At 47.0% G+C, this 15,087-nt stretch overlaps 1 protein-coding gene across 1 annotated transcript; it reads right to left on the reverse strand.

Annotated features, from left to right (window-relative positions):
* Positions 1-1,894: 1,894 nt before the first annotated feature.
* LOC144151307 (uncharacterized) lies at positions 1,895-10,695 on the reverse strand. The gene is made up of 4 exons (XM_077682312.1): positions 10,271-10,695; positions 8,249-8,581; positions 4,185-4,648; positions 1,895-2,117 (listed from the first exon to the last, which is right to left on the reverse strand). Exons 1-4 carry the CDS (start codon positions 10,661-10,663, stop codon positions 1,895-1,897), a joined length of 1,413 nt encoding a protein of 470 aa, XP_077538438.1. The 5' UTR covers positions 10,664-10,695.
* Between the last annotated feature and the right edge of the window lie 4,392 nt (positions 10,696-15,087).

Raw genomic sequence — 15,087 nt, forward strand, 5'->3', positions numbered from 1 at the left:
TTGACGAAGTCGGCGACGACCGCCAGCATGTCCCAGGAGTGAGCTAACGTAAGGGTCCCTCCTGCCGTAACTGAACAAACTGAAGTTTTCAGTGGTTGTAAACTAGAAACGAGCTCGTAACGACAGCAGCAAGCCAACACCATTCGAAACTTACGCGACGACTGGCACTATCTCGTCGCTTCTTGCTGTTCCTTACTCCCCTCGTTTCTATTTTCACCTTTGCTGGTTGGCGATATGACGGCCAACCTCCTGTGAAGGGATTATGATACCAAGCAAGGTCGCGGCTGTGTGTGCTGGGACGGTTCGTTGGCCCCGAAGAGCCTCGAACCCGAAAATTCGTCTGCGCGACGGCGAGATGTCGAGCTCGGCCGGCGCTAGTTTCGTAGGCATTGGCGCACTGCTTGCGAGTTCATTCGGACCTTCAACCGTTTACTCCACCGTTCTTTGTCATAAAAAGAATGTGCAGTATGTTTCACGGGCATTTAGCTCGCTATGCAAGCTGTAAGCCCTGCCTAACATGCGTTTGCTTTTGCCGGCCTCCGCCAATCGCAGAGCATTCCCAAGTGACATCACAGGTTCTGTTGCAGAAAATGAGCTGGTGGGTCGCATGGTCATTTCCTTTTTTCCTAATTATGTAGCTTATTTGAGCGAAGTTTGCGTTATAAGTGGTGTCGTTATGGTTCTAACGAGGCAATCTTTTGAATGAACCAAACTTGTGTTTTCTCTTCATGGCTCCTTTAAGGGGGCCATGCAGACCAAACACGTTTGGTTCATCGAAAGATTGCCTCGTTAGCATCACACTGACACCACTTTTAACGTAAACTTCACTCAAATAAGCTACATAATTAGGAAAAAAGGGAATGAACATACGACCTATTAGCTCATTTCCTGCAACAGAACTTACGATGTCATAAGCCCTGCTGTGCGATTGACTGAGGCCGGCAAAAGCAAACGCAAATTAGGCAGGGCGTATAAGCTTGCCAAACAAGCTATTTGGCAAGCTGTTTTGTCTGCATGGCCCCTTTAAGAAATGTGAGTGGCATTTAAATAATGTTACAAACGAACATGTAAACACCGAAGAAGTTAGTGCAGCGCTTTGCCGGCTGAAACCGCTAACACAGCCGTCAGACGCACTGGACTTGTCTGAAACAACACTGACCAACTGACACAAGTGGCACGGTCGCTTACGTGACCATGTTTGTGGAGTCATAGCAACACGTGTGAAGTGCGAACACTGGCACTTTACACAGTATTGGGGGGCCATCTATGAAAGTGGGCAATGAACAAGATAACCAAACACTGGCACTTCAGCAGTATTGGAGCGCTATCTATGAAAGTGGGCGATAAACAGGATAATAAAACGGGCGCCTGTGAGATGGTACAAACACTGGTCAGCAGGCTATATTTAGTTTTAAAGCCCTGCTTTTAATGCGTTACTGTCGACGTCACGAAAACACACGATTTAGCGGGAGAATTGAAATTTTGACTGAAAATATTCAGTTTCTCAGTGAATAAAGCATCGTTTGCTGCCAAACAAGCACTTAGGGCACTATAAAACACTAAATCTTTCGAATAAAACAAACCAATATTATGTCTGCATGGCCCCTTAAAGATTAAGAACCTGGATCTAGCAGCCATGCTTGGTTGAGCAGGTTTTTTTTACCCCTTATTGCATTCACACTATAACTTGCCTTTTCTGTGGAATAAACAACTTGGCTATAATATGAAATAAGCAACCTTTAAAATAAGAAAAAAAAAAAAACTATTTTTGTTGCAGGTGCAAAGCTCTACCGCTCCAGTTTTTCGGACACCAACACGTCCCAACTTGGCCGCATGCTGTGCAGCCTTGGTTCATAATGTTAGTTCTAGAGAGGTTTCCGCACACAACTGCAGCCTACAGCTTGCGTGACCACCAGACCCTGCCACCCACCTGCTTGTGCTCGCCGAGGCGCTCGTAGACGCGTGCCAGCCGGGAGATGGCGAGGCCCTCGAAGTCACCCAGGGCGTGGGCGCGCCAGAAGCACTTCTTGGCCTCCTGCTGCTTGTCCAGCTTCTCGTACGCCTCACCGAGCGCGACCATCATCCGCGAGTCATTGGGGCGAAGCTCCTGGGCCTTCCTGCCAATGGTGCGAGCGGTTCAATCGCTGTACTACCATGAAGCAACAGTGGATTCACTGTTTGTTACAACAAAGATTAATGCTGAAATTGGTGCAAATAAATCTTCACTTGGTGCTCACCACCCAAGATGTGCTCCAGGATATCAGAAACGTGCAATCGTGGAAATCAAGTCGCATTTCATAAGCCGGAAGAGACTGAGCTGAGCAGGTTGGTAACGCTACGCCCTCCCTTTGGCTTGTTTGTCGTTGTGCAGCTTCCTTTGTGTACAAAAGAACGTACCTAAACCGCAAGTAAACCTTGTTTGACAGTCACAGCTAGTGCTTGTCTCCTCTCATTCATCCTGCTCTGTGCGTGTGTTTTTCCCATACACCAAATGGCCTCAGTATACTGCCCCTCCGAATTGACATGCTATTTTTACCAAGACCTGTCTGGCAAAATACACAGGTGTCCCCTCACTCAATATGACTAACTGCACATTCAAAATCATAAGTCAGCAGTCCTGTAGAAGGTGGTCTTGTGTCAGATGGCCCAAAGCCATCTAAAGCATAACACACAGTTGACAACAGTGCCCGTCTTGCTCTTGGCCGGCAGACAACGGCATGGGGCTGTTTACAGCACCACTTTCACCCTCTGCTAGAGGTTTTTAGTGGGGTTGGGGGTGAAGGAGGCTTCCACGTGAATTCCACACAATGGAACTGTCTTGAAATATGGCCACCTACCTTGGCATCTTTGTTATAACCACGTGTTCTAATTATGATATTGTCACGTAGGATAGGACACAACGGTAAAGAAAGAACTTTTATTTAGGGCGAACTTGTGCCCGAACCGAACAAGAAGAGAGGAAATGAGCAAAGGTCCTTGCGTCTCGTTCGATCTCCGAGAACGACTGCCTGCGTTTGTGGCGTGATCTCTTGCGTGATCTCCCCCTCGCAGTGCACGTGCGCTCGCGCCTCCGTTGGCGAACACAGACAAGCTCGCGCTCCCGGTGCGGAGTTTGCGCTGCCGGTTGCAGCCGGTTCTTGCGCGTGCAACGCGGCCCACTTAGCGACATCTCCGAAAGTATGCGGCAATATCATAATGGCTACTTACTGAACATTACTTCTTTATTAAGGCCATCAAAACTATCACTTTCCAACGTTTCTGCAATTTGGTCCAATGGTATGGTTGGAAGGTTGTCACAACAGCTTACGTCCTCAATATTTTTTTTACAAATGAGCCATACATCTAGCTCAAACTGAACAAGTCCACCATTTCGATCACATGAAAAACATGTAATTTTTCTGTAAAACGAATATGCAAGAAAGCCCTCTGAGCAAGGGTTAATTCACAACATTTTCTCGCTTTCGTAAAGTGCAATAATTTGCAGCAATCCACATAAAGAATTGGGTAAATTATGGTGTTTAGTGTTTAGAAGCTGGACCTAAGCTATGAGGTGCACCATAGTAGAGGGCTCCAGATTTACCTTGACCACCTTGCAATCTTTAACAGGCCGAAATGTGAATACATGGTTGTTTTTGCTTTTTGCCAGCATCTGAAAAGCAGCCACAGTGGCTGAAATCAAACCCGAATCCTTGGACTCGGCAGTGCAACGCCTTAGCCATTAAGCCATCGACGCGAGTCACAGAAAAATGCAGCAATATAGAAAGTTTGAACTTTAAATGTAAGCTTCTGTTTAGATCTCTTTCAATGCTCAAGGCTCAATGCTCTTTGATTACTTTGCACATAAAGCTGTTGGCTTGCCACGACAAGTTATGTGAACTTCAAAAAGCCCGAAATGTTAATGCAACACAAAATGGCTTATTAAGGAATTGCCTTTCCCTCCTTTAAAAGGCTTTATCAGTCCTATCAGTCACTCTTTTTCGAGGGATGTCTTCATGTGTCACTAGAGGCAATGATCAATTGATCTGACCTTGCATAGCCCCACTGGTAGGACTGCGATCTATGGACTTCCCAGGCTGGATACCCACCAGTGAGAGGCATTCAGCTTTCCTTGCATATGTGTAATCCCAATGCTTAAGCACACACCACATGCAGAAGCAAAGGGAAGTAGTGGCGAGCCAACCAACCGGTAATAGTAGAGGCAGTAGTTGGGCATCTTGAGTATTTCGTAGGTCTGCCCGAGGCCATACCAGGCCCGGTAGTCGCGGTGGTTCACCTCGATGGCCTGCCGGTAGGACTGGATGGCTGCATTGGTGTTCTTCATCTCCATGTACTCATGGCCCATCAGGGTCCAGGCGGCGAAGTAGTTTGGGTTGAGCTTTAGCGCCCGGTTAAAATAGAGCACCGCCTTCTCGTGCTGCGAGCGGAGCGAGTAAAAGTTGCCCACGACGCAGCACGTCTCGGGCCGGTACTTGTCGATGGCGCACACGCTGTGGGCCAGGTGGCTCAGCTCGATGCGCAGCTCCTTGACGTACAGCAGGTTGGAGTAGATGTCCATGTTGTCCAGCCGGTAGGGGTCCGCCTTCTGGAGCTTCCGGAAGCCCTCAATGGCCTCGTCAACCACCCGCATATTGTGATAGGCAATGGCCACCTGCATGTTGCCGGAGAGGGAGGAGCACAACACATGCATGGACTGCGACGTGTGTAAAGTATTACACACACATGTGTAGTGTTGCAGGCGTAGAGTGTCAGATGCATGGAATGCCATGCATGAAGCGCGACACGCGAAGAGACACATATGTAGAGTGTTGCGCAGAATGAGTGTCACACGTGGAGCATAAAAAACAATTGGGCTAGTTGGTACGTATTCATCTTAGTGGACAAAGTGCTCTAAAACAGGGACAAAAGAAGGAACGGACAATATTGTGCTAAGGATATGAGTAGCACCGTGTCATCTTTCGTCCCTGTTTGTGAGTACTTTGCCCCCCCCCCCAAGATGTTGCATGTGGAAAATGTCACACATCTCGAGCATCATGTCCCTGGACCTCACATATGTGCAGTGATTTGGAGGATGAAACCGCCGGTTTATGCCAACAGCATTGCTGGGCCACCTCATCTGCATTTATGTTCAGGCAGCATAGCCCAAATACCTTTCCCGCATGCTCACACACGTGAACATTCAAATATCAGTCTTTTAAATTCAATTATTTTTTTTAGGAAAAATATGAGAAGTAACCAAGGTCTGCCTGCTTTTTCCCACAGGTTATGCTCACAGATGGATGCTGAAAGCAAAAAGTCAGTGCCGTAAATTTCCTAACTTAATGCTTTCTGCGTAGAGTAGGGGAACAATTACCCCCTCCCATAGGCCTATGAAACTAGCGCAACCATACAGCGCGTGCCATACTCCGCCCCCCTACAGTTTCTCAAGTGGTCAATTTGAATCTTCCTCTAGGTGCATATTTCCAAGCGCACACGTCTAGAATTAGAAAAATTTCACTGTGTCATATACTGTAAAACCCTACAAATTCATGGCTCAAGCTATTCATGAATTCGTGGCATTGGGCATGTTTGCAGCAGTTAAACTTTGCAATGTCGGCACTGGGCTGTAGGGCTCACTTGGATCACAAAATATTGCATGCCCTTTTTGTGAAACATTCAAACTTTGAAATTCCAGGACAATCAAGGTGCACCAGTAAAAATGTTTCGCAGTGTACCATAGCATAACAAATCACACATAAGGGAGAGTCGGGAGGTTTGGGACAGTTAAAGGAATGGGACAGCTTGTTTATTTCGCCAGCCGTGAGTTCGAACTTGTCTGAACTGACTCAGTTTGAACCCGTCCGTCAGTTCAAGATGTCGCTAGCATGCCGGTAGCTTGGCTGTAATGGTGGACGTCTTTGGTGGATGGATCCTTCTCTGACTAGAAATCGCTGATTTCACGAGTCAAAAGTAAGTTTCTGCCGTCTCAATTGCACCTATCTCAGATTTAAACTACCCTGCCAACGCTAATACCATTTTGTGTCCGGAGACACATATCAGTGTCGTACTTCATGCAGTGAAAAGTTAAGCCCTAACAAGAGAATTTTTGCCAATGAATGTTTTTGTCAATGTGTAACGTATTTTGGGAGGAATGGGACATTAGAGTTGAGGGGGGAATGGGACACTGTCCCATTCCTCTCTAGAATAAGTCTGGTGCTGTACCAAGCGAATCAGCTTCATTGTTGGGCTGCATTAGCTCCAAAAGCAGACATATTTGTTTTATAATTAAACTGCATAAATTCTTGCTTCCATAAAAATTGGGTTAAAGAACAGACAGGCTGGTTACACTGAACAAGCAGTTCACAAAAGCCAATGTTGCAACACTTTCAAAGTTTTGAGTCCTCTGCACATTTGTGAGTAGCCCGGAATAAGCACACGTACGTAGCAGTAGGAGTGCTGTAAAATGTATGGAGCGAACTTAAGCGCACTTTGTGTGGACGCATAAGAGACGTAGTACAAGCTCTTAAAATATCAAAATCATCGCTTGGCCGAGCAGTGCAGAAGTACAAGGAATGCAATCACAGAGGCAGCATCTTGTTCAAGTCCAATTTGGTCTGCAGTATGGTCTTCACAGGAGAGGGTGAAGTACTCTTGAAAGAATATTTGATGAAGGCCAGCAAGATGCGCTATGGCCTCACATGAATACAGGTTCGTTCACTGGCATACCAGTTTGCAAAAGCGTTAAACCGGAAGTGCCCGGCGTCATGGGAGCTCAATAAGTTAGCTGGAAGAGACTGGTTTTTTAGCTTCATGGACCGCCATCCTGAGCTTTCGCTTCGATTGCTGGAAGCGACCAGTCTTAGTTGGGCAACAACCTTCAACAAAAACGTCAATGCTTTCCTTTCAAACCTAAAAGCTCACAAGCTCACTCCAGACAGACTCGACAGACAGATAGACACAAGCTCACTCCAGACCACATCTACAATTGCGATGAAACAGGCTTCACAACTGCTCATAATCCACCAAAGATTGTAGCAGCACGCGGTCAGAAGCAAATTGGTCACGTGACCTCAGCAGATCGCAGTGAATTGGTGACCGTTCTGTGCAGCGTCAATGCTAAAGGCAACGGTCTGCCATCAGTGTTTATTTTTCAACGTGTGAGATTCAAGGATTTTTTTCTGGAGGGCGCCCAAGTCGGAAGTCTTGGTTTGGCCAACAGGTCGGGGTGGATGTCCAGCGAACTGTTTTTGTTGGCATTACAGCACATTGTGAAGCATACAAAGTGCTCGAAGGAAGAACCCATTCTTCCAATTCTTGTAAATCGTGAAAGCCACGTCAGCATAAGCACCATCAACAAGGCCAAAGAGAGTGGCGTCATCCTGCTGACCTTCCCCCCACAATGTAGCCACCGCCTGCCAATTTCGATACAACGCTGCTTGCAATGATTGGCTCATCAATTATTGCAATGATTGGCACGTGCAGACCATTTAATATTCCGTCATTTCATTAACTTTTTTTGGCTCTTCTAAAAAGGTGTAAGCGTGCAAATATTTAATGACGCAGAGCCTTGGACTACGCTTAACATTTTTGTGAGGCTGATATTCCTATTAAAGGTACAAGTGGTTGTCAGGTAATGGGTAATCACATCCCTGAAAAATATTTTTATAAACGTATATATTTGAAATACAGCCGCATTTGTTGTCCGCACTGCAAGAGGAAACCAACCTTTCATTGTGCCAGTATCAGGCCTAACGAGGCAATAATAGAATTCACTTGTGCCTGACGTGTTTGGAGGTGACAGTGGTGACATGCTGCTGCCGTCGCTGAAGCCCGTAAAAGCGGTCAGGAAGTGCGCAGAACTGCGTCCTTGGATAACCTTTGTTGGCGTTCGAGCAGTCTACCAAGCCGCAGTTATTTTTTGAAGTCCCCGACACATACTATTTGCTTACAGACATGCACATAACAAGTTGTTTAGCGTGCAAAAAGGCAAAAAAAGAAGCAAAAGAAAACCAAAATACTGCATGAGCCTCTATCAGCCACACAGCACTCTGTAAATGCCGCAGAGAAGCAGCGGCAGGTGGCGCAGCTATCGCAAAGCTCAAAGCATATACTCTCAACCACACTAAGAGGAGTTTCTCCCTAGCACCTGACATGCGTGCGTGTTTTCCTACACATTCGGCCATACTCAACTGGCATTAAGAGCAAAAACAGCCGAAGGAAGGTAGTTTTCAGCGAGGCAAGCAAGCAAAGACTCCCACACAGTGGCACTGACCTGTGCCATGACGTAGGTGCTGTTCTGGAAAGGGCCCTTCTGTAGCTGCCCATAGGTCTTGAGCACTTCATCGTTGAGCTGCAGTTCGAGGTACGTGTGTCCGAGGAAGAAATGTTTGATCCAGTGGTCTGGCAGCTCCAGGCTGAGCAAGTGGTCACGGTCCACAATCAGCGAAGACAGCTCTGCCCAGGCACCCCAGTGCAGCGGTTCTTTGTGTGTGGCTTCCACAAAGACGTCCGTGGCCTGCTGCCGAAGCTGCAGCCGCTTTAGAACCACACCGTAGATGTACAGGCCAAAGCCGTCCAGCTTGGGACGAAGGGCTTTGAGTTCAACCTGAGATGGAAAGGAGGTTTGGGGCAGCTAGGCTCAGAGGTCATAAGTGTGAACCTGGTGCCTCACCACCACGATGAAATCAGCAGTCCTGTGGAAGGTGGCTTTCCTGTTAGAAAGCCTAACGCAATAGCCAGTTCGCTCAACATGAACATCGGACTGGAATCCCTGCTTTGCATCAATCGTTACTCTTTTCTTAAAGAAAAGAATGAATCAATTGTGTAGGAGATTCATCTCTCAAAAAATTCACACTAACTAATGAAGGCACACTTATAAGGAGTTGGCTGTAACTGATCGCCACCACAATCAAATGCATAATGAAGAAAATCATTCTTTGGTGTCACAACCGCAAGGTGAAGCAGGTACAACTGCGCGAGCGTTTAAAACTCTGCTGCTGCATGCTTCAGATTAACCCTGTGTCTAAGGTATGTCGCATATACTCCGACCCCAGAAGCTAACGGTATGCCAGAACTACCTGGATCATAGAGGCTAAAGGTACATCGGATGTACCCGAATTCTACACATACTTCTGCTCGAACTACCCATACCATCACCGTTTTCGGTGAAGTGATTACGCATGTTTGTTGTTACGGTCCCTCAAACAGCACCACCAAGTTCAATTCCCTGAACTATAACATTTTTTTGTTTAGCATTCATTGGTAGCTCTATCTCAAAATGGCTTCACAATTCATGGTGAAGGCAGTATGTCTTGATTTTTACCCATTCAGCGAAACTTTGTTAGCTCACTGAAGCTGATGCAGTCATCGCTAGAGTTGCGTTTGGTAATCTGTAATTAGTAATAGTGATCAATCATTAACACTGACTCTGCCAGAGATAGTGAGCGAGTGGAATCGGTCTGGCCGTTTGGGTAAAAATGAAAACATACTGCTCCCACCGTGAGTTGCGAAGTGAGCATGACAGTGACTCTGGCTAGTCACTGAGCGGAGGCATCGTTAGGGGGTTGCGTAAAAATCAAGACCGACTGCTCTAACCGTTAGTTGGGAAGCAGACATGACAGTGAATCTGGCCAGTCAGTGAGTCTGGCCAGTAATCCACACAGACTGCTCTCAACGTAAGTTGAGAGGTGGACGGCGTGCATGGCGTGTGTCCACCGTACCATTAGCTTCTGGGTTTGGGATACGCCCGATGTACCATTAGACACAGCGTAAGATTAAACGCGCCAGAATGAGGGGCTCTGGCTGAGAGGAGGCAAGGAACATTAAGTTTTTTTCAAGCTAATGAAATGAGACGAAGACAACTGTGATAGGCAGTGCTCCCCTCACCCCCCTTCCCTTTACCTTCACTATTTTTTAATAGATAAGTGCCTGAGACCAAACCACGGTGATTTAATTAAAAAAAAAACTTCAACGAATGCTCAATGGCCATTTACGGTGAGAGCGGTTTGCATTTTTTTGCCAGAACACAGGTGCAAATGCAAACAGAACGTAAGGCTGCGATGACTTAAGTAAATGTTTAAACGGCCTGTTTGGGCGCTACATAGCAGTCAGCTTCACGGGACCCTATAGAAATATTTTCGATCCATGATAAATACCCCACCCTTCTCGCAACCTGCGGTCATAACGATCGGTTTGCTGACATATCAAAATATGTTTACGTACTTCTACGTGCGAAGCAACGAGCATTAAGATGCACTGAACAGGCGCAACTTAAAACTGAAAAGATCAGACCAACTTGCAAGTCCTTGAGTCCCTGGCTTGCTTCCCGGTCAGTAGCTGTGACGGGGTCGACCATGTCCTCCAGGCGCTTCTTTTCATCGGAGAGATACCGGGCGTAATAGTGCAGAAACCGTGAAGTGCCTGCAGCGTCTTTCGTGAAATAAGCCACCCTGTCATACTCTTGGAGGTCCAGGTAGCTCTTGGCGAGGTAGTATGTTTCGTCCAGGTCGCAGGAATCGCCCCGGCTTTCGGTAGGACTGGGAGGGCTAGCTTCTACATTTTTCAGCGCGTAGGCGAGCTCGGCGGCCCATTTTGCGCTCTGACGCAGTCCACGCAACGAGCATTCGTGGCGAGACCGTAGCAAATCGCGTTTGATGGCAGCGAAGTCTAAACTCAAACTCTCCGCCATATTCGGAAATCAAATGGGTGTTGAGAGTATGGTGAACTTCGCAATACCACCTCGTAGGGGGCACTACCTATAAGTTAGTTTTAAAGGAGTACTGACGCAAACTTTTGAAGGTGAGATAACTTGGGAGATAGATTGGTGTGAACACACATACATCATCTGCAAAATATTAGTGACAAATATAGCCTAGAACATATTTGAAACCAATTTTAAAGTTTGCGTACCGCCATTGGCGGTGAGCGCGACCACGGGCGGCGCTGCGAAGCGCGTCTTCATGACGTCGGCTTAGCAGGCAGGGATTCTCGCATTTTTCGTATGCATCACTCGGGCTTACTTTTGATGCTTCTCCGCGCCAAATTTTGTTTGTGCGTAACTTTCTATCATAATAAGAGACTTAAAATCGTATACACTACCTCAGGGCGTGATTGAAAATATAGTTTTTGATACCGCTTCGAAAGAAACATTGCTGGCGTCGCCCCATTTTTTTGCGAAGCCGGTTCTGTGCGGTGCGCGAATAGTCAGAGCTATGCGTCACCTCCTGTAACCAGCAATCCCTCGAACAAAGGGAACAGCCAGCTGCTAATAACCGACAACAGCGAAAATGCAAGACCAAAACCAATTCCCAGGCCTTCGGGGCTGTCGGCTTTGGCAAAGGGCATTACGATTCCCGGCAATCGTGTGCAAGGTAAAAGGGTTTTTGCAATCTTGCTGAACGCTCGATAGTATTGTAGCACATCACTTTACGTTGTCATGGTATGAAAGTATGCCGACATGCACTCTGGGCCGCAAGAAATGAAGGTTGAGTTTCATATAACCTACATGAGTGTATAGGCGCGTGCTGGTTTTAAACCAGGCTTCTAACCAGTACGGATGAAAGACTACCGACAGCACATTTTTATGTTCATTTTTTGTTGCTTTATCGATTCGCAGTGGCATGGAAATCCTTAAACAGCACTTTAAGTATTTGAGCGCGCGGCAGTTAATTACACAGAACGGCCTGAAAATCGTTAGTTACAGTTTCCATTGCTTTGCGCTCGGAGGGCGCGTACAACAAAACCAGGACAAAATTACGCTATTGCTGAACTAGTTACACTGTAATGTCACTACCTCGCCGTTTTGCGCTGTCGTCGAAACACTGCGGAATAGTGGAGGTCGGTGGAGGCGTTGAAGGCGTTTAGGATTACCATCGGGGTGAACATTTGATGACGCTTTTGATAGAAGCGCGGATAGCGACTTCTGTAATGGCTTTCCCATATGTGGAGCTTTGTTTTACAGCGAAGCAACGTATGGCCAAGGTTCCGTACCGTATTTTCCTGGTTCGTCAGCGAAAACCCTCGCCATCTCTCTGAGGAAGAAGGCGCTGCTAGACAGCCTTGGCTCTCTCGATTCTTCGTTACAGTAAAAAGATTCCAGGGTCCGTATCATGGTTCAAACGGCCTATGACCGGTATGTTCGTTTTCCTCACGGAAGGAGCTCGGGGATTGATTAGAAGAGGTGTCGCGATTGTCCTAGGGGCACCTTCCAGGGACCTCTGCTCCTGCTCCTCTTCTTCTGCTCCTGCTCCTCTGCTCTTCTGCTCCTTTCCCGGTTCGAAGAATCAAGTCCTTCTGAATCCCAGAGTCGGAGCTGGCCAGAGGGCAGACACAGGATGGGGTTGCGTGAATTTCCGTTCTGCGTGTGCGAAATGCCTTTCGGCACAGCTGACTTTATTGCGAATGCTCTGCAGAAAATGGCTCCAACTCTTGTTTTATCAAAACTTTCCCCAAAGCAATTATAATAACGATTGGCCTCTAACACGACTTCATTACGGCGAAGTTCATTTACTCTTGATAGTTAGGTAGTACACAGTGAAATTACAAAGGTTGTAGCATTCCCGCCTTCTGTAAATACATGGGCTTCTACGGGGTGGGGTTAGGATAAAACTCTAGTTCTTCCGAGTTTCAGTAAGTAATGACTAAGCCATATTCACTGTTATTACCAAAGATTAGCAAAATAAGTACGTCTACATTCTCTAACCATGTGTGAAAGGGTACCGTTTACAGCGAGCAGTTAGGCCCCCTTAGCGCCGCACTCACCACTACTGGCCTTTTCCAGTTTCGGCTTCGAAGTAGACTTCCACTATCCGCTCGAAGTGCGTCGTTAGCAAAATGGGTTAGGCGTTAATGATGTTATGCCATCCAGCATGGCCGCGCCCAGGGCGCCGCTCTGTGAACCGTCTATACGCCTCGAGCGCGGCCTGTAGGGGCGCCACTGAAATCCCCCTAGCGGCCCGTTTCGAAAGCAGGCGCGGGAGTCCGCGCCCCGCTCCCCAGTGCCGCCGCTGCTTTTGCCGCACGTTCACGACTGAGATTTACCGTTTGTGGGCGTTTGAAATTCATGTTTGTGTGGAGCAGTCACTCTGTTCGCAAATGGGGTGTGTTTACGAGAGTGTAAATGTTTCCGACGTGATCTTAGTGTGGTATTTTCGGTCTGTATAAGCGCCAGGTGTGTGTCACAGGCCAGCGTCGCGGAACCGGTGTATGATATGGAGCCGATTGTAGTTACACTGACCTGAATTTACTAGCCGTGTATCCGTAACCACCGGTTCCTCAGATGTTAATGCTACGGCTATACACTACGATTTAAATCGGTTTTGTGCGCTTACATAATCAGCGGAGCACTCATACCTGACAGCACACCAGTTACGTTTGCCAATATTATACCTCAGATATTGATTACCACCATTTACAAGCCAGTCTGTGTTAATTTCGGGAATATTCAACAAAAGTACGATGGACAATGCATAATTATACTCGGGGCTCAGCACATGAAAGAGTCGTCTTGTCGTGAGGTGCGCGCCCGCAGACCTTAATCTGCTACATATATCCTCTGCGAGCAGCGCGGAGACGGGCTTACAATATAATCCGCGTCCGCGACTAAATGCTTCTTCGAAATATCGTCATATGGCACAGGGAGCCTGCAGAATAAACCAGAAACTGAAATCAGATGGCCTTATCACATACCACTCTTCCAACGACACATTTCATAGCTTGTTGAACAGCCTACCCTGTATACTTCAAAAAATGCGTCCGCCGTACGATCAGCTCTTCGTTGAAGTAGAAAAACAAAAGGAAAGTGAACGCGAGATTTATGTGTGGGATTACTAAAACGTTCATTGCTTGATTCCGCTCCGCATTTGTACACGGCATCCCCCTCCCCGCCTCCCCACCGATTTCTCGCGAAATAGCAGTGCATTTCGCGTATAGTTGGTCTAGTGAAACCTACCTGGCTTAAGTTTAGACGAACGTCTTTAGCATGCCAGAAGCTGCATTGTTTTTTTTTTCATTTCCATTAGAGCTATTATGTTTCTAAATTCCGCATTGGCACAGCATTTATTTTTCTGTGGTTTCATTTCCTTGGTTCTTGCTATATGGCGTGTGTGGGCACACATTTAACGACGCACAGGCTTGGAGTTTACTTTACATTTTCGCATGGTTTATATTCTTATAAAAGGCACAAATTATTGTCCGGGATTGGGTAATCACATCCCCGAAACATATTTTTCTGCGGCGTATATATGCGAAACGAAGCAGCATTCGTTGTCCACGCTGCAAAATAAAGCCAACCTCTCATTGTGCCAGTATCAGGTCTAAACGAGGCGTCAGTAGAATTCATTTGTGCCTGATGTTTTGGAGGTGACATGGGTGATATGTTGCTGCCGTCGCCGACGCCCGGAAGAGCGGCGACGAAGCGCGCAGAACCGCGTCCCCGGGTAGCTCTTGCAGGCAATCGCGTACTCTACGAAGACGCAGCTGCTTTTTAAGTGACCTAAACGTACTCTTTGCCTGTAGTCGTCACCATAACAAGCTTTTTTAGGACGCGGAAAGGCGAAAAGAAGCGAAATAGAACCAAAACACTGCACGGGCCCCTATCAGTCACGTAGCGCAAATCCCGTCAACGCCGCGGAGAAGCGGCGGCAGGCGGCGCAGCGATCGCGAAGCTCGAGGCGTATACATCTTCGCTGGGTCATGTTTAAACATGGAGCGCTTAAAGGAGCCATGAAGAGAAAACAAAAGTTTGTTTTATTCGAAAGATTAGGTGTTTCATAGTACCCCAAGCGCTTTCCCGGAAGCAAATGATGCTTTATTCGATGAGAAATAAGGCAATTTAAGCCAAAATTTTAAATCTCCCGCTAAAATTGCACATTTCACTCCCACGTTTGTTATTTGAGAAAGAAGATAGCGTACGGCATACGTGTTTTGATTAAGGCCCGGGATGTATTCTCTCAGCCTACTTTACTTTCGTTATACTACGCTTTTGTTCATTCCCATATTAATTACTGTATTTCATCTTGGGCCAATACCTACAGCACCCCCCTTTCCTCCCTTCAAACTAAGCAAAACCAATGTATTAGAATACTTACCCGCAGTCCTTACCGCAGTGACGCC

The sequence above is a fragment of the Haemaphysalis longicornis genome, unplaced genomic scaffold (genome assembly GCF_048455015.1).
Source record: "Haemaphysalis longicornis isolate Haplotype H1 unplaced genomic scaffold, Haemaphysalis longicornis Haplotype H1 scaffold_883, whole genome shotgun sequence".
Taxonomy (NCBI): domain Eukaryota; kingdom Metazoa; phylum Arthropoda; class Arachnida; order Ixodida; family Ixodidae; genus Haemaphysalis; species Haemaphysalis longicornis.

Bases quoted from the DNA above. Each gene is read 5' to 3' on its own strand.
- LOC144151307 (XM_077682312.1), bottom strand. From the start codon at position 10,663: ATGGCGGAGAGTTTGAGTTTAGACTTCGCTGCCATCAAACGCGATTTG. The intron at 4,649-8,248 runs GTCAGTGCCACT...GGCAACATGCAG, and splicing joins GCACCTACGTCATGGCACAG to GTGGCCATTGCCTATCACAA. The intron at 2,118-4,184 runs GTTGGTTGGCTC...CACCATTGGCAG, and splicing joins TACTGCCTCTACTATTACCG to GAAGGCCCAGGAGCTTCGCC.